At 43.7% G+C, this 22,079-nt stretch overlaps 1 protein-coding gene across 1 annotated transcript in view; it reads right to left on the bottom strand.

Moving 5' to 3' along the window:
• Nucleotides 1–21,481, bottom strand: part of LOC146867924 (protein-arginine deiminase type-3-like) — a 121,723-nt gene extending 100,242 nt beyond the window's left edge. Inside the window, exon 1 of the mRNA XM_085615136.1 lies at nt 21,327–21,481. Within this exon, the coding sequence (XP_085471262.1) occupies nt 21,327–21,418 (92 nt within the window). The 5' untranslated portion in view covers nt 21,419–21,481. The remainder of the gene's footprint in view (nt 1–21,326) is intronic.
• Nucleotides 21,482–22,079: the final 598 nt, after the last annotated feature.

The following is a 22,079-nucleotide window of genomic DNA, read 5'->3' as shown; positions in this document are numbered from 1 at the left end:
AACTTGACAGTATCCACATGCCAGTCAATACTGCACTGCTTCAATATGTCGATGATCTGCTGATCACAGCGAGAAGCGAGCCAGAATGTGAAAAAGCTTCTCTGACAGTTTTACATTTTCTAGCCGACAAGGGGCACAAGGTGTCTCCTTCTAAGCTGCAATTCTGTGTCCAGCGAGTTATTTATCTTGGTCACTCGCTGTCCAAGGAGGGAAGGCAGCTTACACCAGATCGCATCCAGTTAATTGCTAACATGTCAATACCCCAGACACAAAAGGAGGTGCGGGCTTTCATAGGCCTCACTTCATATTGTAGGCAGTGGATCCCTCAGTACGCATTTCTAGCAAAACCACTCATTCAGTTAACCACACAGGAGGCAGCCACATCGACTGTTCTCCCTTGGACTCAGGAACATACACAAGCTTTTGAAAGCCTAAAGGAAGCTTTATGTCAAGCACCTGTTTTAGCAACACCATGTTATAGCAAACATTTTACACTCTTTGTTACAGAACGCGAAGGTACTGCCTTGTCAGTACTCACTCAGGATCAAGCAGGATCACGCAAGCCATGTGCTTATTTTTCCAGTACATTAGATCCCGTAGCTCAGGCTTTGCCTGCATGCCTGAAATCAGTGGCAGCGACAGCTTTAGCAATCAGACAAAGCGATGCCATAGTGTTAGGACATCCATTGACAGTACAAGTACCACATGCAGTAGAGGTTCTTGTGAACCGAACACAAACACAACACTTGACCATAGCAAGACTTACCGGTTATGAACTGACATTGTTTCAACCACACATAGAGATCCGACGGTGTAATACATTGAATCCTGCTACACTATTACCTGTAATTGGAACAGACCCACTAGCTCATGATTGTGTTGAAATCATTGAAATAAAGACGAAACCTAGACAAGACTTGACAGACGTTCCATTGTTAGATCCAGACCTGACGTTGTATGTAGACGGATCGTGCATGAGAACAAGTACAGGAGATTTAGTGGCCGCGTATGCAGTCACAACAGACACTAAAGTTATTGAGACAAATTGTATAGATACTTTGTCAGCCCAAGCAGCAGAACTTATTGCTCTAACACAAGCCTGTATTCAAGCCACAAATAAGAAAGTTAATGTATACACTGACTCACGTTATGCATTCGGAGTTGTACACGACTTCGGCGTGCTGTGGCGAGAGAGAGGTTATTTAACTTCCCATGGTGCCCACATTCAGCACGGACCCCTCATTCATGCTTTGTTAGACGCAATACATCTACCCACTGCTATATCGATTATGAAATGTAAAGCACACACGAAGGTTACTGATACCATTTCTCAAGGCAATGATTTAGCTGACAGAACAGCTAAACAGACTGCTCAGAATCGCACATTAGACATGACAAAGCCAATAGTTCAGACACCAACACAGTGTATGACAATTAAGGATCCCGCACTTGACGTAATTGACATACAGACACATGCCACAGCAGAAGAAATAAAGAAGTGGACTGAACTAGGAGGGATCCAGACAGATCAAGGATGGATGACGAAGGAGAAATCTGTATGGTTTCTCCCTGATTCCATGGTTCAAGCCATTATAGCTACAGTTCACAGTCCAGCACATTTAGGAGAGAAGGCTATGCTAGACAGCATTCAGCACATTTGGTTCAACAAACATTTACGAGCAGCAGCTAAACAAAAAGTTCGTACCTGTATGATATGTTGTCAGTTTAATCCAGGAAAGGGTGTTCCCGTAGAGCAGGGTGGATTTCAGCCTCCTGACCATCCTTTTGAAGTCCTCCAGATGGATTATATTCAGATGGAACGTTGTCGAGGATTCAAATATGTTCTCGTAGTTGTCTGCGCTCTCTCCCGTTGGACAGAGGCGTATCCCGTATCAGATTACACTGCCCCGACTACTGCCAAGCAGCTAGTTCGAGAATTCTTCCCACGGTACGGTTTACCACGTGTTGTATATTCAGATAACGGCCAGCCTTTCTCATCCGAATTAATGAAACATGTCTCACTTTTGTTGGGATATCAGTGGAAATTCCACTGTGTCCGACACCCCGAGGCAGCAGGTCTCGTGGAACGACATAATCAACTTTTAAAAATCAGACTGTCTAAAATATGTCAGGAAAAAGGTGTGGACTGGATAGTAGCTTTGCCAGTTGCGCTATTTTACATGAGAATGGTAGCACACTCTCGAACAGGGCTATCCCCTTATGAGGTGATCTTTGGTAGACCACCGAATATGTGGGGGACGCCTATACCGCGTAAAATAACTGATGTTGACTGTAATATGCTGACAGATTACCTGGCTTCCTTGATGTCTGCACTACAATCTTGTCGTTCACAGGTAGTCGCAGCTTTTCCCGACAACACCGAGGTGAAACCTCATGATGTAATTCCCGGCGATTATGTTCTCGTCAGGAATTTTGATCGGAAAACCCAACTGGAGCCAAGGTGGAGGCTTCCTAAGTTGGTCCTGCTGACGACCAGAACAGCTGTGAAGATCGAAGGGAGAAAAGGCTGGGTGCATTCCAGCCATATAAAGAAATTTCATGGACTTCCTCCTGACACAAACAGTACTCCCCGTGTGTCTTCCCCCATTGACTCAAAGCTACCCTTGGCTGAGGCCAGTAGCACCGAACTCTATAAACAGAAACTCAGGTCCAGATCCAAACTGTCGGACGATTTGATTGTTTAAGTCCTCTCCAAGGTGAAGCGGTTGAATCTGTCCCGACATGTATCCCTTAGGTCTGAATGATGTAGAGTCCAGAATCATAATGAAACGACATGCTTATTGTAAATTACTGCGTAGCCACTGTATTGTGACTTTATTAATTTTGTTTTCCTTGAGTTTTTTAATAGTTACTGCAAGTATATGGTTGCATATGTATTATCCTGTTTCTAAACGTGCTTTCAATATAACTAATGAACATTCTTTTAGTGAATTACCCCCACATGAGTTGTCCTATAGACTTGCGCTGCGCAATAACACATTCATTAGTATGTTACATCATTCCCATCAGACTAGTAATGCCACCTATTGTTGGGTGTGCGGCCGACTCCCTCCCTATCAGAATAACAAAGGAGTTCTGCCTTTCTTTCCACATCCGTTCACACACAATGGCTCCTGTGGAGCATGGTTTAGTTTATTAAATTCCATAGACCCAGACACAGCAGTTTATCAACAACATTGGATATGGGGAAATCTGAATCTAGTTTTATTCAAAGTCTGTCACCCTAATAAGGAGGGTCACCCCAGTAGAACAGGAACTGATTTAGAAAATGAAGTGTATAAATTAGGTAATTTTACGCCTAATCTTATGATTTTGAATGTCAAATCCGAAGTTGAACTAATTCTGCCCACTATGTCAGTATTTCCAGTTAAGGGTGAATTATGTGTAAGAAAAGTTGGTTCCATACACATGGGCCATAGCCAATGCGTTACTACAGTAGAATATAGTGATCAAGGTAAATCTTCATTTAGAGCTTCTCGCCATTCTTACTTTATATGTGGTCAGACGGCATATATGCGTCTGCCTCTAGATTGGGATGGTACCTGTTACATAGCATTCCTTCTGCCACCTGTTTTCCTAGCTCCCCCTGATTATTATCGAAATGTTCATTTAGTACACAATAGAGAGCGAAGAGATCTCCCAGTTGTCGATTATACTGAGACGGCATGGGACAAGTATGTAGATTTCAATAAAGGTATCTTTCCCTATATAGGTACCATATCAAATAGTAAGCTGATACGCAGACTCACCAAGACTCTTGAAGCTGTAGTAAACGAGACTATAGCCGCCCTAGGCAATCTGACAGAGGAACAATCAGTGATGAGAATTGTTGTTCTCCAGAATCGTCTTGTCCTTGACGTCATCCTGGCCGATAGGGGCGGAGCTTGCAGGGTCATCGGATCCAGCTGCTGCATATTTATACCAGAAAATTCGCCATCTGTATATAAAGCTATAACACGCCTTCATAAGATTGTGAGCCAGATACACGAAAATCCAGGCACTTGGACGTGGTCCGGGTGGTTTTGGAGTGTGATATCAGCCTGGGGATGGAGAGTTCTATCCTTCCTAGGTATTGGCCTTCTTATGCTCTTCAGTTGTTGTTTATGCCTGCAATGTGGACCAGCGATTTGTGGTCTGTGTGCCACATCATGCATTCCATATCACAGTTCTCGTTCAAAACACCGGAAGAAGAAGGAAGAAGAAATGATGCTCCATGAGCAAATCGATGGAATGATGAAGATTGATATCTCTTGAAGGGCAAGTAGGGGACAAGGAGGGAATGTGGAAATGTGGATTTTCCTGATCAGTTATGTCCCCTATCTTGGACCCCAACGGTTCTATATGCATGTTACAAGTACATGTATGTTCCCTCCAGTTCCAGTTTCTAAGACGCAAACATATGTGTGTCTATCGTCGACATGTTCTCTGTCAGATCCGCCATCAATGGGCTGGATATTCGATTCCTAAGTATGAAAGGCCACCGACTTTATATGGCTAAGTTACTACATTTTTACAGTTCAGGCAAGTAGGCCCGATTCTGTCCTCGAAGCCTTTCCCTGCTCTCTGTCTCTGACAGCTTCAGCTTGAGCTCGCATCTGTATCCATGAACTTTGTCCTACTCCCTGTGCAGCTAACGGTGCCTGCCTCGGCCAGTTTTCGCCTGCCTGCCAAGAAGCTGTATTTCACCTTCGAATTATCTATTTTGCTCTTCAGCCGATGCATTCCTGTCTAGTGATTTAGGTAAACATTTCCTTTAGCTCACAAGCAAAGGACTCAGCCTTTCCGTCCTCCTGCAAGTGATTCATAGCCCTGTTGCCATGGAAAGTTTTCTGCCCCTCGCATCTCATATAGACACTTAGACGTTTGTGCACGCACACAGTCAGTATAGACTAGATTCTGTCCGAGAGTCCTTCCTTGTGGATAACATAGTTCTCTAAACATAGGATGTTAGATATGATTTGGGATTAGGTTGACTTGACCCCCCAGACTTCTCGTCTCCACATATAGAGCTAAATGTCAAGTCCCCTTCACCCCCTAGTTGCACGTCACTCACACGTCATGCTGCTGCGCGCGCATCTATGCCAAGTATTATCTTATAGATCCACCTATGTCTGATAATCCTAACCAATCATGTTTCTTTTATTCCTTATTACGCCTAGTTTCGATTACATACCTGTTATGTCACTTTTCTTATCAAATGTTACGCCTTCTACATTCGTTTCATTGTAATGTACTTATTATAAAAATGCATGTCTGTCAATAAAGTATTGTACTTCACTTCCTGAACCCTCGTGGTGACGGAACCTGAAGGCCGCGACTCGAGTCGGCCATTTTGAATGGAATAAAGCCCATTTAGAAAACCTCTTATACCACGGATTCTGCCTCTTGTTATTTTGAGCTATTTTACTTTATTTTAAGATTCCGTATGAAATTCAGTCCGGTAAAGAAGATTTTATTTACCACAGACCCTGGCTGATATTAAAGTGAAAGCGCCGCATAGGGCGCTTTAAAAACAACAAAAAATAAAGCATTTAATAAATAAAGATAGGAGCACAACCGCTCTATTGAAAGCAGACCACGCTGGAAAGATAAAGAAAGAAAGACGCAAGCCGTTGCAGGAAAACATGTCGTGTCTGGAGTAGGACAAAAGGCCTAGTCCTTATGGGAGGTTACAAATGCAGACAATGTGTTACTAATTACTATTAATGAATCAGAAGCAACCATTTAGGAAGGACAGAAACAGGAGCCAATTGAAAAGATGGACAGAGACTGGGCGGAGCTCCAAGTCAATACCTGAGTACAGCATGCCTCGCAGAGCATGTGCTGCCCAGGCTCGACCTAAATATGAGAGGTGAAACACCAGTTGTTCCATGCATTTGAATACATTTTAAATGAGTGTTATCACAAATCGTATGCCCTTGGAACAAAGCTTCAGGGAGGGAGGCTTTAAATCAATCTATCTATCTATCTAAAGAGACATATAGGAATGCATATACAGGACTAAAATGTTGGTACTGGTCACAACAGTGCCAACATTTAGTCATCATCATCATCATAGAAACTGTATTCGATCTTTCTTGGTTCAGATCATAAAAGTACATAAGAAGCACATTTAGTCCTATTTCTATGTCAATGGCCATCCAGGTTTTTTCTACTGAAAACCTGATCTCCCTAGCCTGGCAGTATGCGCACTAAACTCAGTGTCTAAGGAGCTGGTCTTTGAGGAATGGGCCTTCATTGCACAAAGACCTGAATACACCAAATGCGACCAGTTACAGTGAACACTGTGCAATAAGTGCTAGAAGTTAACCCTTCCACTGCCTGCGATGTGCACAAACGGAAGGTGATGGGGATATAGGCGGTGTAGCATGATCTGGGTTATGTGAAAGTCTAGGCAGGGGTAGTTAACAAGTTTTCCTGTTTCCTGCTGTTTCTGGTGTTTTTGACTGAACTCCTGTGAGGCTGCTCGCTAGTCAGACACTGCTCCTCATTCCTTCCACGCTGCTCCCCCTGCTGGAAAAAATAGCACAGCGCACCTTGATTTTCTTCAAAGCTCATCCTGCCTGCTGTGAAATTTCGCTGACAGGCTCAGCTCACGCATTTCAGTGTTTATTCTGTACTTTGCCCCTCAGTCTATCCATTTCGTAAGGGGTGGACTGTGGTTGTTCTTATTATCAAAATCTCTCCTGGGTTTTCAGTGTTAGTTTTTTTTTTCCACTCGCTCTTTTGTATTCCTCATTTCTTCGACCTTTTCTCCTCTTTCTGTCATCCTCCTCCCTCGATCTGCGTTTTTCTTCCTATCTTCGCCATGTCTGCCTTTTCAATGTCTCAACCCCCTCCGTTTCTGGATGAGAGTGGGGATCCTGTGATCCCATGGAAGAAATGGGTAAATCTGTTTGAATCATACCTAATAGCAATTGGGGGTGACAGATTTTCTGCGGTGCGGAAACAACATGTTCTACTGCATAACCTGGGGAAGCAAGGAAGAGATATTTTTGATGACCTGCCGGATTCAATGGTTGAAGATGCACATGAGGGTGATGGGGGCGAAGGGGAGGCCCAACGGGATGTGTATCTGCTAACACTGTTGAAACTAGAAGCTCAATTTGGTGACAAAATTAATATTGTATTAGAACGCCACAAATTTTTTATGCGCATTCAAGGGAAAAATGAGAAAGTTACAAATTATATTGCTGTTCTGAGAGGTTTAGCCTCAACGTGTGAATTTGGGGTGTTAACTGAGTCACTAATTAGAGATCAGCTAGTAAGGTGTACCTGTAACAAGAAGATCCAAGAAAGACTTCTCGCAGAAGCCCCTGATCTAAAACGTGCCATTGACATCGCTAAGAGCATGGAACATACAGCTTACTGTATGAATGAGATGAAAGAGGCTGTGGAGGTAAAACAAGTAGCGGAAAACAACGTACACAAGATCTCCAATAGAGACCACAAACACAAACCTTCACCGTCCAACCCTGAAGTACACACTGCATCAGGAAATAAGCTAAAATGCTACAGGTGTGGTAATCCCAATCATCTGGCCAACAGCGTAAGCTGCCCTGCAAAGGGAGTCGTGTGCAGCAAATGCAAGAAAAGAGGACATTTCTCAAAATTATGCCACAGTACAAAAAACACTGTCACCCACATGATAAGCAGCGAGCTGGACCAACAACAACCAAGTGAGGATATAGTTTTCCAGGTGTCCAGTTTTTCAGAAGGTAACAGCACTTCCTACCCCAAGTGCGAGATATTTCTGGACAACGTGATGTATGAGGTTTACGCAGACTCTTGTTCTCCATATACCCTCGTTAATGAAGCCACATTCCTGGCCAATTCGGGAACAAATGTGTCTAGCCTTTTACCTCCAGACATTAAACCAGGGGGTTATAATCAAGATCCCATACCACTGGTTGGAATGAGACTCATGAACATTAACTTCAAAGATAGATCAACCGTGGGGAAGGTCTACATCACGAGGAATGGTTCCAACCTGTTGGGGTGGAAGCACCAAAAGGATTTAGGAATCAAACTAGACCCCAATGCACCGGAACCTGTGTACCTGATCGACAGGGTCAACGTGGGAATGGAAATATGCAATCGATTCCCGGAGGTGTTTACTGATAAACTCGGACTCCTAAAAGGCTTTCTCCACAAAATCAAACTTAAAGCCAATGTCAAACCCATCATCCACAAACCTAGGTCTATCCCACTGCTGACGAGGGAACCGCTTAAGAAGGAGCTGGACAGATTGGAAGAATGCAAGATTATTGAGAGGATCGAGAGTTCTGAATGGTTGGCGCCCATCGTGGTAGCAGCCAAAGGGAATAACAAAGGGATCCGTCTGTGTGTCGACCTCAGGGACTTGAACTCTAACATTTGGGTCGACCGACATCCCCTCCCCAACATCAATGAAATGCTGTCAGCCATCCACGGGGCCAAAGTCTTCACAGTGCTAGACCTATCCTCGGCGTACCACCAGGTCGCTCTTCACCCAGACTCTAAGCCTCTCACTTCCTTCATAACCCCACTTGGTGCTTACCAGTTTTCCAGATTACCCTTTGGCCTGGCGTCGGCGGCTGCCGTATTTCAACGCGTCATGCAACACATTCTGCAAGGTTTGGAAAACGTTCTATGTTTCCAGGACGACATCCTGATTCACAGCTCGTCAGCTGAGGAACACAATAGAACGCTAGAAGCAGTGCTGACCAGACTGAGTAAGGCAGGTTTCACCACTCAAAAGGACAAATGTAAAATCGGGGTAGAATCAGTAGTCTATCTTGGCCACACCATCTCGAGCGAGGGAATCAAACCTAAATCCAGTCTGGTGGACTCCATCAAACTAGCTCCAGCACCCACAAACAATGAAGAACTCAAATCATTCCTGGGGTTGGCGGAATACATGTCAAAGTTCATCAAGAACTTTGCGGATCAGGTGCATCCCCTCAGAGAGCTGTTGAAGAAAGGGACCGAATTTATTTGGACTCAAGATCACCAATCAGCTTTCCAACTCATTAAGGAAGCCATCGTTGATGCACCGATTCTGAGTGCTTTCAATCCCAATGCCAGAACTACTCTCACCACAGACGCCAGCGCGAAGGGTTTGGGAGCTTCCCTGACACAGAGGACTAACGGCCAGGAAACCGTGATCGCGTTTGCCTCTAGAACTCTGAGAGATGCCGAGCTGAACTACTCGACGATAGAAAAAGAAGCATTGGCATGCTACTGGGCCATAAACCATTTCAAGTATTTCCTATGGGGCATCCCGTTCGTATTGAGGACGGACCATAAACCCTTGATTCCATTATTCTCCACTAAACGGTTGGAAATTGCCACTCCTCGTATATCCAAATGGGTGTTGAGTCTACAAGGGTTCAACTACACCATGGTATACGTTCCAGGAAGTGAGAATAGGGTAGCGGACTGTCTCTCCAGACTACCAGCGACCAATGGGAACCTGATGGATAACCCACCAGACGAGACCATCCTTTTGGTTGAAATTCCAGCCATCAATCCTGAGGAGTGGGAGAAATCCGTGAGTGAGGACAGTGATTTTGCTACACTGAGGAGTTTGATAAGCAAGGGGTGGCCTGCTAACAAGCATGAGGTGCCAGAGTCCATGCGCCATTTTTGGCCGGTGCAAGACGAACTGTCCCTGGTTAAAAATCAAATATGCAGAGGAAGTAAGATCATTCCTCCAAAAAAAATGTATGAAAGGTTAATACAGATTGCCCATGAAGGACACCCAGGGAGGAGCATGACGAAAAGCAAAATCAGGCAGCACTACTGGTTCCCTGGGATGGATTCGCTAGTGGAGGACCAAGTGAAGAATTGTACAGCCTGTAGTTGTTGTGACAAAACCAAGATTGTCCGCAAAGCACCGTTGATCCCCGTGGAGGTCCCTACCGTGCCATGGGAAAAGGTGGGTTTGGACATAATTGGGCCTCTAAATCTACTTAACCAATCCCATAGATTCATGTTTGTTCTTATAGATTACCACTCTCATTGGATTGTAACGAGAATGGTATCTTCTATCACCACGGCTTCGTTGTTAAACTTCTTAAAAGACGCCTTTTCAAAGGAGGGCATACCAGGTGTCATAATAACGGACAACGGAGTTCAATTCACTTCAGAGGAGATGAAACAGTTTTTATCCACTTTGGCCATTTCACACATCAAGGCCCCGCTCTACTGTCCCAAAGCCAATGGATTGCTAATCCATTGTGCTTGCACGCGTGGGTTCGGATCCCATCCTCGTCGCCAAAATGGATGTTGTAAAGAATACTCCCAGAACCGAAGTAGGCAGGAGAAGTAGTTTATTTGTCCGGGTCCTTCAGCCTCTCCTAGTCAAAATGACATATCACAACGTTCTAAGAGGAGCGTCCGCTCCAACATTCTACAGGGTAAAACCAACTGGCGAGGGAAGGGGGGGGGGAGAGGGGAAAGGGAGATAAGTCAGATTACAACAGCAGGACTCTAAGATACATACAAAAAACACACCATCAGATGGCTTAGCAGAGAATAAGCAGGAATTCACGAGTTAGGGAGTCCAACGCCAGAGTGGTAGCACATTGCACATGGAGGATGATTTAAATTTGTGTTTGCGAAGTGGTTGAAACTATAGGTATAGCCACAGGTCACTAAAACACGAACAACTTCTTCCACTTCACCAGGTAGCACTTGTTTTTCTCTTCCCCTCCCCTTTGAACTTGCTGTCTTGCTTGGCTTTCCAGTTCCTATTCTGGGTGCAGGTGGAGACAATGAAGGGTGAGGATGAACTGTTCATTGGTTTTGGGAAGACTGGGGTGGAGGGCCAGATCCTTCTTGATAAACTGGGAGGATGCACATTGTCATTCTCTTCAATTGTTGATCGTTCCCAGGAGTTACTTTTTACCAGCCCACGCCTTCTTTTGTGGTATCATAAATTCTGATGTTTCTCAGTCATACTTACATTCAAGATCCATTTATGCGACACATTCACCTCTGCTTCAGCCTTCAGTCAGTAGATAGATCACTATTATGTCATGAGATCTGGTGACCTTCAAGCCACTGTTTTGTTGTTACATTTATCCATATGACCTTCAAGTTGTGTGATAGGTTCTGGTGGGACCCAGCCTATGTTTTGTGGGTTTATTCTTCTGCGGAACGTTTTCTATATGTAATGAGTTTTGGTGTGACACAGCCTGTGATTCGTGGTTACATACATCCAAACCACCTTCCATCTATGTAATGTGTTCTGGTGAGCCACAGCCTGTGATTCGTAGTTATATTCATTCATGGCACCTTCCATCTATGGAATGAGTTCTGGTGAGTCACAGCCTGTAATTCGTGGTTACATTCATCTGTAGCATCTTCTGTGTTTTATTTATTGCATTGAGACCCTCACGGGTGAGTAGCCGTGCTATACAAAATCCCGATTGATTGATTGAATGAGTTCTGGTGAGACACAGCCTGTGTTTCATGTGTACATAATAAGTAGCACCTTCTATATGAATTGTGAGTTCTGGTGAGTTTCAGCCTGTGATTCGCAGTTACATTCATCCATAGCACCTTCTGTATATGTGATGTGTTCTGGTGAGTCACAGCCTGTATTTTGTCGTTGCATTCATCCTTAGGACCCTCAGTATAGGTTGAGATCTGCTGGCTCTAGTCTGTGTTTTTTGATCTATTAATCCACAATCCCCTTGATGGGATGAGTTCCAGTTGGCCACAGCCTACGCATTGCGGATATTTTCCTTCATGGAACCCTCTCTCTGTAGGTGAGGAGTTAAGGGTGGCCCCCACTGTCTTCTTTGTGAAGACGAGTAGAGGAAGATAGGTCTCAGCCCGCCAACCACCGACACTTACATACATGTTGTAAGTTCTGGCCAGCCTCAGTCTGAATTATCAGGAAACATCCCTTCCTTAATTCCTTTCGCCCAGACCATCTACAATTGATGATTTCCTACATGGGATGATTTCATGTGGTAACTTCTGCCCGGCCTCAGCCCGCATTTACGGAAAAATATACTTATACGTTAAGTTCATCCATGACTCAGTTCCCCTAGTACCTTTTTGTTTACGGATGAGTTACTTTAGATACCCTTCTTGCATGTACTGCTGACTTCTTCTCAGCGGCCCTAGTAGTTTATTATTCATGAAAATATTTGTTGACGCGTAACACTATCATCAAATGCATGCATTATAATGCAAGGCCCTTGAATTAAACATAAATAAGAATTCTCTAAATATGACTCACCTTCTGCATCCAGTGATTTCATTTAGCATACATTAACACATAAAAGGTGTAATTAAATGGCATTTTCCATATTTAGAGATGACTCACAAACGTGATTATAACCCTTTAAGCAGTCAGGTTCTTCCAGAAGCCCTTCCTGTGAAAGACTGAACCTAGAAGACTTTTTTCTTATAATATACCTGTGGAAGACATCTTTGTCGGGAAAAAAACTGAGGCATACAACAGCTGCCACCTTTGGACAAGATGTCATGCTGTAACTTTCCAAGAGGTCCGCAGTAAAATTTTATGGCATTCCAGAGCCTAAAATCTCCAATTTTCTCCAAATACTATAAGAAAAGGCACAAACTACTATCATTTACTCTCCAGTATGCATGGCTGATTAGCCTGTAAGTTTAGAACACGATCTGACACTTTCCACAACCACCAAACTGACAATCTGGATTCACCAAGAGCAGATCCCCTTCTTTCACAATGTGAAATAACAAGGAAACTCACTCATTGGCTTACTCACTCACCGACTGTAAGTATACGTTAAAGCTGCCAGCGTGTGAATGTAAATGAGGGTGAGCCAGGAGTAGCAGATGCCACCCCTGTCTTTCTCTTTGCTAACCTTGGCATTGCCCTTGCTACAGCTGGTCCAACTGGTCAAGAAGGCAGCTGCAGTGCGGAATGTAAACAGAGGCCTTAATGGCTGTGGCTACCACACCGTGGCCTTTCTCAAACCCATCATTAGCAAATACAAAATTGCTAAGGGACAAAGGGTCAACCTGCTGATGTCATCTGGGGTCAGAGGGTGTGTAATATCACTTCCACTGTCACCGGCATTAGGGTGTATTGATGTTAATGAAAGGGCGATCACTTCCTTCCTCCCTGTTGCAGCTCCTGGAAGTTTGGGGCTCAGTAGTAGCAATGGTAAAGAATGCAAGCCTGTGGTTTAATTGTTGCAAATCCCCTGTTGATCCTGATTAACTGTTTTGCTCTCACTGGCAGAAGGGTGCAACTACTTCAGCCCAGTCAGTGAGTGTAGACTGGGCAGTGGGCCGTGATATGACACACAGCACCGACAGAGGCCCCTCACCTGGTTTATAATCGATCATTTTAAATCTGTACTGACTTTTATCTTCAGAACTGGCACCGACAAGTGCCAATACTATGATAAGCCCAAGCAAATTTCTTGTTATGCATTTTTCAAACAAAGTAGAAGGGATGAATTTAAGATTGTTTTTTAGCAGAATAGTTACTTTAATATTTTAATTGGTTTCTTTAATTATTAAACGTAAATAATATTTATTATTATGGAAATGATTCCTAGAGGAAAGGTCTGGGAGAGACCCGCTGTTCACAACTCCGCTGCCCTATACTATTCCATGAGTCCCCCAGCAGGAATTAGAAGCTGCTCGATGGCCAGGTTCAGGATATTGCACTCGGAGGACCCAAAAGAGAGGAGTTCCTATTGCGACACCGTGATAACTTTCCTTTAGAAGCAGAAGCTTTAGTTGACTGCAGGTGCCATAGCAGAGAGCACGAGGGCTTCTGCTGTTATCTTCATTCACCCCTCAGAGCAGATGTAGCTGTCATGGAGCAGCGGAATGCCACACATTTTCTTGACCTGATATAGACGGCATTGACTTCCTTTAATAGGCACCAAACCAGGCTTGCATTTGTACCCTTTGAAGTTTCACAACGCGTTAATATAAAAAATACAAATAAATGCTGATAGGTACTTTTCCTGCACCCACTCGACCATGCCTGATTGCCTACCAGTTACCTCCTTCTCCATTGTCTATGATCCCTCTCATGTTCTAAAGCACTCATGCCCATCTATAGAAAATTCGCCATAAGAAAACCCTTCTTAAAAATGTCTCATTTTAATACCATCCTGTATAAATTGACCACCACTGCATCAAAGCGGCTTTGATGAGTCCTCAGCACTATCCCAAATACCTAAAATGTAGTAATATAAGAGCATTCCCCTCAACCCCTGTATGGCCTTTTCTATGCGATAATTCTGGATATTAGGAGAATGTTGTCCTGACACAAATATCTCTCCAGAGTCCCCAGCTGGGGAATTTATGTATTTATTCGTAGCCTACACTCAACAGATATTTTTGCACTACCTTGAGACCAATAATGAATCACAAAGGATAGAGCTATAACTATTGATCTGTTATCGAGGTCCTCAAATGGGCATTAATGCATGCCCAAAAGGACAGCCACCAGGCCGCTTCCAGTTTGTAGCAGCTGGCTGTCAGCATTAGGTTGAGAAAGAAGCATTTCATGGGAACCGCTCCCTTCTTCCCTAGTGTTATTCCGTAAATATAGCATACTTATATCTTGAACTCTTTTTTAGGTCTAGGTCCAGCTGTTGGTTTTCAGATGTACGTTTTAGTATATTGTACCATGAACTGCAGGAGTCTTTCAATTCAACAAATGCACTTGACTAGTCCCTTGACTAATAATATTAAACAAATTTGTTTGTACCAGTAGGACTTTGACACATATAAAAATGTTCCAGAATTTTGATCAGACACATTTTTTTCTAGTGATTGTTGCAGGCTTTGTGATTATAAGAGAGAGGACATTGCACTAATCTGGGACGGTCCTGCACTTTATTTGAAACTAAAAAACTTATGCTACCAGTTTTTAGGTCTCGCCAAGTGCAGCGCGGATGCGCTACACTAGGAGAGGGCCTCTTGTAATCACTCCAGACATTCAGAAAGCTTGTGCGTCTGGTTGTAAAATCCTATTGGCCTTTGCATGTGGCTTTCAAAAAATAAAAGCACGCATTTGGCCAAAGGCGGGTGCATGTCCCACCTTTTCTGTAGATGTTCACTCCCACTGCCTCCAGCTGTCGGGAGCGAGCAGCGTTGCGCAGGGTGCCAGCTGCATTCCTTTGCGGTTCATTAAACACAGCGCGGTCACTCGCAGCTAGAACCGGACAACTTGTCTGTTAATGTTTTTTAATTTCTTTCTTCGCATACATTCTCCCCGCCAAACCATTCGCCTTAATTATCATTGCATCGTGCTCCTTCGAACGCAGCTAATCTTTTGAGGTCACCCGCGTGCTCTGAGTGCGCATGAGCCCCGCTTGGGATTTCAAGCCCTCCCAAATGAAGCTCAAACCTTAGCACTGATTCGGAGACCTGTTGTAATCTGTGAGCATGGAAACAAAGGGCCTCATTAATGCAGCGACTCTGGGAGCCTTTGATGTTCGTGGGGTCAGCCTTCACTCTTGGTGCCATTTGCGTCATTCTGAACATTCATAAAAACATCATGTCTGCTTCCTCTGCCCCGGGCAATTTAGGAGCGAAATATAGCTTCTATTTAAAGAAACCCATGGAGGTGAGGCTCGGAATACAAATGTCACACAAATATCTAGACAGAAAAATACAGCTGAATTTAATATTATACACAAGCTCAAAGCATCTGAGCATGTATCCGATTTCCATCGGATTTAACCGGCTTTACGCACAAGAGCGAAAAGTGAACCATTGGCAACCCACACTTTAAATGCTGCAACCTTCTAAGGGAGACAGATACCTACAATTCATTCTTTGATTTTTACAACAATCTTCACAAACCGAGTTCTATTTCTAATGTTCCCATTCATTAGTGCATTAACCAATTTCATATTTTTAAAATCTAAATCTATTTGCAATTTTTATAAAGAAAAAGTAAACGCTTTTAATTTTTGACCACTTCTGTTTTTCCTGAAAATAAGTCATGACCCGAAAGAGAGAGGCGAAAGTAGGCAGGGAGTGGGAACTCCTCAACATGTACACTGCTCTTAGCTCCCTCAAACGTGTGCTACGTGCTTAACAGTTAAAATAATAGGTGCCGGGCCTAAACTTTTGCTCAGAATCTGCTGCGCTGAAGAAGGTCGTGGTGTCGAATACCAAAACTGGGTAGTTTCGATTCCCCCGGCATCCTCAACACATCACCTGACACTCCCTGCCCCTAAAACACGTGCCTGCACGTTCGTTTTACCCCCTTCTTTCTTCCTTTGTCACGCTCTTTCTGTCTTTCTCTTCGTCCTTCGTTCCCCCGTATGTGTTTTTCTCTCTATTGTTCTGGGCCAAATTCTGATGAGGAAAACTAAGTGATGGTGTCCAAAAATAAGTGCAAGTAGGAAACCACCAACTAAAATTAAGCACTGCATGTGCCCTCAGTTTTCAGGCCCACCTTATAGGTTATTTAGGAGATGTCCCAACCCCGCGGGCTACAAGGGGTCCTCGTAAGTGTACATTTTATATGTAAAAGTAGGCCTGTGAGCAATTGCATCAGCCAGAGAGCCCCTTTGTGGTATAAAGGTACAACAGAGGCTGCAAACAGCGAGAAATATCTGAGCCGAAATTACACTCATTAATCCACTGAATAACCTCATGCGAGGAGCTGCCACTTACCAGGTGCGACATTCTAGTGCCTTACAAAGGCCTAAAGCCAGCGCAAGGGTGCTATCTGGGCCATCCAAAGAGGGCACTGCTTCTTAGTGCGGCCGGCAAACATAAACCGTGTTTACTAAGATCACATAGATCATGGCCACCTGCCTGCACCTCTCCCCTCCCCCCCCCCCATCTCTCAGTGCATTTACTGGAAGGTGAAAGACACAGATGGGAGGAGGGAAGTTAGGCTGTTTGTATTGCTGTATTATAGTCTAAATGCTTATAAGGTCCCAAAGGTGAGGCCTATTGGCTATGCGAATGCTTGTTATAACTCTGCTAACTCAGGTGTTTTTGTTGAATGTATGACGTTACAACGCATACATTTACAATGCATGCCTTTACAACGCAGTTTTTACATCGCAACATCCTTTACAACGCATAGATTTACATCGCATGCCACTACAACACATTTTTTTAACTACATTTACCACGCATTCCATTACATCGCATTATACATTTACAATGCATACCATAACAATGCATACCATTACATTGCATTTAAGGTAAGTGTTGGATAGCGTAGGGGTAAAAATTACTATTCTAACTCCAGGGGGTGCAACAGTAGGGTAAGTGTTGGATTGTGTAGGGGTAAAAATTACTATTCTAACTCCAGCGGGTGCAACAGTAGGGTAAGTGTTGGATAATGTTGGGGGAAAAATTACTATTTTAACTCCAGGGGGTGCAACAGTAGGGTAAGTGTTGGATGAGCGTAGGGGTACTATGCGTTGTAATGGTATGCGTTGTAATGACATGCGATGTAATGCCTGCGTTGTAGTGACATGCGTTGTAAAGGATGTTGCGATGTAATGACTGTGTTGTAAATGTAGTGCGATGTAATGACTGCTTTGTAAAGGTTGTTTCCCATTTTTGTGTGGGTATGATGGCTAGCCGCACGAAGAGTACAGTAAAAAGAAAGTGTATAGACTGTACACTACTGCTAGCCAGGGAAGGCTGGTGATACAAAGGCTCAATATGGGTGTTATAAGATATGACTGATGGTTATGAGATAAGGCTGACTGGTGCACGGCAGAGGGTGCCTGCAGTGGCATAACAAAACGTGAGTGGGCCCCCCTGCAAAGTACATGGAGGCCCCCCCTCGGGACTCACTCAGGAGCTGTCAGGCCAGGGTAGTGTGCTGAGGGGCCTCGTGGACTCGGGGCACCCCCGTACTGCGGGGGCTACGGGTGCCTTTGTTATGCCATTGTGCCAGAATGAAGCTACTGACACTGACCCTAGGCCCCTGGAAGATCTGGACTTCTGGCATGCATTAACCACGATATTGCTATTTCCCACAGACAAGTGTGTGCCATGAACAGCTACCTAAATGTGCTAGATAATTGTTCCGACAATCACTGTTGTCTTATGTGGAAGACATTATGTATGCACTGACTGAATGGGGCGAGGAAGGGAACGCCCCAGTTTGCCTGGTACCCACTGACCGCCTCGGGATGTAATGTGAAAATTGTAATATATGCGGTCTGACCCTCACCTAATTCTCTGGCATGAGTTTATTGTTAAAGATGTAAAACAAATGCACATATATATATATATATATCACAAGACTGCATAAAAAAGTATGCATATGTACAAAGTAAAATTGAAATAAAAACATCGTTTAAAAATTACTTAAACTAGAGAAAAAACTTCACTAAAATAGTCTGATGGATTCCAAAGTAGTTGAGCAGCTCTGTGAGGCATCCAGAGTAAAATCGCCTGCTTACATTAACTGCTTACATTACCTGTTTACATTACCTGCTTACATTAACTGCTTATGTTAACTGGCAGCATCTGAAAGAATGCTTCCTCATTGATGTCGAATTGCCTCCTGAAGTCATTACAGCTCCCAGGATCTCTTTTGCAGGCAGCAAAGCAGTGACAAAAGTTGCATTTCTCAATGCCCCATATCCCGTTGTTGGGTGTGAGGGTTACTTGGGAGCTGGAGGGCGACTTGGGAGCTGGACTTGGGTGAAATAGAAATTACCAATGGCAGGAGGCTAAGATGGCAGCCTGACTGCTGCTTGCTGTCCCTTCCAATCTTAGAAAAATCCATTATCACTACGTCCACAGGATTTATTATAGCTGAGACAGACTCAGGATGATGGGTATGACCAAAATCTTTGCATGCAAACGATGTGGGGACCCTAGGGGAACGTTTTACCATATTATTTGGAATTGCTCCACCATACAATTTTACTGGCAAAGGCTACACAACTCCTTAGTCACTGTCCTGCATACACCCTCTGCTCTGGACTCAAAAGTTGATTTGACGGGAATAATGGAGGGGTGAGGAGCTCTAGGAGACAGAGATCCCTGGTGGGCATTGGATTCCTCATCGCCAAAAGAGAAGTCGCATGGTTTTAGAGATGTGTGGAGTCCCCCACTGAGGGTTTGGCGCAGAGACATGGTGCCATATTATCAAGAACGGAGCAAACATTATCGCCGCATTAGCGGCAGGAAACTGCCGCTAAAGCGGCGATAAGGGGCTTGATAATATGCCCTAGAGAATTCCAAAAGAAGTCTAGGGTTGATGTCCTTGGCACCAGAACCTGGGCTTCTATTGGAATTCTCAAGGGCATATTATCAAGCCCCTTATCGGCGCTTTAGCGGCAGTTTCCTGCCGCTAAAGCGGCGATAATGTTTTGGCTGTTCTTGATAATATGGCCCATGGACTACTGCACAGGAGCAGAGAAGGCAATCTATAAATGGACGCGGTGCTCAGACGAATATCGAATAATCAGGGGACCGTGGCTATCCAGGTGTATAGATTGCGAAATTGCTGAGTGGTAAAACCGCTCTAAAAGAATGATTCGCTTGCTGCAAATTAAGGTGTCTACACAGTGATGGCTCACAATTTCTTGTGCCACTTTGCACTGTTGTGTACCATTGCACTATGTTATGTATAAAACCAACAAAACAGATATATAACAAAAATGAAGGAAAAAAAGTTGCATTTAGGGTTCAAGTTCCAGATCTTCAGCCTGGTATGACATTTTGCCTATTGTGAATTACAACTCAACCTGACCTCAAAATGTGCAATTCTCACTTGCAGTGAGTGAAACTTGAGGTTTTAGATGATGACATATTTTCAAAGTCCCCGGGTATCTTTTCCATGGAAATCTGAACAATTATCCTCATGTTTCAGAGATAAATAGTCTCTTCACGCAGTCAGTGGGCATCTCTAGTGGTATAAGTTAAAAATTACATGGAGCTGAAAGATAGCTAGAATAATATTCTTATTACATAGTGCTTCATACCACATTTCTGCCATGTCTACGCGCTTTAGATTACATGTGTTCTGTTATCCAAGTTAACAGTCCCTCAATTTTTTCCTTTGTCAGAATTCTAGACCTTCAAATAACTGTAAATATCAGTGTGAGGGGTAACTTTATAAGGCCCACCATAAGATTGGCAACTTAATTCTGATTTGGTTGTAAAGAGGAGTTTCCAGGGACATCAGAATTTTGAGTTCTGACATCCGACCTTACTTAAAATTTATTGAGAGACGACTTTTCCAGAGATAAATGACTGGTCGCAATGCCTTTGTAAGTCCCCTGGTGACAAAAAGTCACAGCAGACAACAATACATACTGTATTATATTGAAAATTTTACGATGAACTGAGAAAGACCTGGGTTCTACCGATATTAAAGCCGCATGGGTTCAGGCAATGTCGTCCAGCATACTTATTCCTTCAGTCTTTACCTAATGAGCATATCATTTTGTCTATGTAAGGTTTTTAAAGAATGTAATCAGCTGCAGAAAGACTATAATAACAGGATTTTTATGGTGATGTATAGATGTTTGCATTCATGGTAAGGTATTTAAAGAATGTGACTGATGCAGAAAGTACTTTTTAGGAGTGTCTTTCATGGCCACAATATTGCTTGTATTTTTGTATAGAATATATATTGGGTGTGAATGAATGATGAATAAATTGTTATTAGTTAATAAAAACCGTCACAATACAAAGATGTGCATATGAAAGAAATCATTTTTTTTGTATAGACTATATATTGTTTTTAACTATTGGTAATATTGTGTTATATGTAGGTTGTTTTTTGGGTTCCTATGAAGAAATCGAATAAAGCCTATTTTCAATTGGATTGAGTCACGCAGTACTATATCTCCCTGCAATACAGCTTGTGAAATCCTGAAGACAAGTACGTCATATTTGTAGGAGCATGGCGCCGAAAAAAAGGTGGGAATCCCTGAATTTTATGGTGGAAATTGGTTTCCACGAATTATTCCCCATTCTAGAAGTTTAATTATTTGCAATGGCGTTTAAAATATGCCGCACTCCAGCCCAGTGTCGGTATTGCCCCATCTTTTTGCTTGGTCGCAGGTACTGAGGCCCTGAGCATCGCTGGAGAGTCAAATTAAAACAGTGCAGTTTTGACCAACTTTCTAAAGACCAGGCGGTGTTTAACACTGCAGGTCCCCCCTTTGGTTTCAAGTGCCCCCTAAGGCCCGCCTCTGGCCCTGCTAAAGGCATTTCAGTAAAATGCTAACCTTGACGAATTTTCCCCTTAAATAGGACCATCTAGAGATGGGAGAGACCACGGATGAAGGGGAGCGGGGGAGGGCCGTCTCTGACTGCCCCCTACTTTTCGAAGATAAAAATGTCCTTACCCAAAGACATCCACAGCGACAGGCTCGCCCGCCACGCACACCGAGCTCGTGGGCCTCTTGCAGCAAACCGAAAGGGCTCTTGACGGATGCATGGCTCTTCCACTGACCCACAGTCACTTCTTGGCCGAAGATGTCGAAGGGAGTTTGATCCTCAGATCTCCTGCGTACTCTGAGCAGGTATTCCAGCACAGCACGGGCCAAAAGCCACTCGTTAATATTCACTCCCGACTCCTGACTAATCAATCACTCACCTCATGTCACCGTCGAACATCGAGGTATTCAGCTGCAGGCACAGGAAATGGAGCTGAGGTATGCATGACACCACCTGCGGCTGTTTGAGCAAGGAACGCCTCTTGGGTGACTTCAGGGCACAATAACTTGCCCTGGGAAGGTCCTTGGAATGTACTTCACAAAGGTACACATGTCCTATTGTGGAAGAACCAACCGAGCATCTCAATGATAGGGTCTCTAAGATTACTGCATACAAAAAAAGATACCCCTTAATGCTTTAAAAATATCTCCTTCATTTCAGCTACAATGTATTAAAAGCTCAAATATTCTGTATCAGCCCAAATAAATGATGTAAGGGCTAATCTTTATGCAAATCTTCCGATAAATCAAAGTCTGCCAGGGGAATGTACTCCAGTCACCTCCCAAGCTCTATTTATTAATTTATACGAGTTGTAAAACACCACCCCAAATGTAATTACTAAGCACCACACACATCATTTTAATTGCGTCTAAGCGCAAATC

Source organism: Triturus cristatus, chromosome 1_2, assembly GCF_964204655.1.
Source record: "Triturus cristatus chromosome 1_2, aTriCri1.1, whole genome shotgun sequence".
Lineage (NCBI taxonomy): Eukaryota > Metazoa > Chordata > Amphibia > Caudata > Salamandridae > Triturus > Triturus cristatus.
The sequence above is the reverse complement of the archived record's forward strand: the minus strand, read 5'-3'. Positions and strand labels throughout refer to the sequence as shown.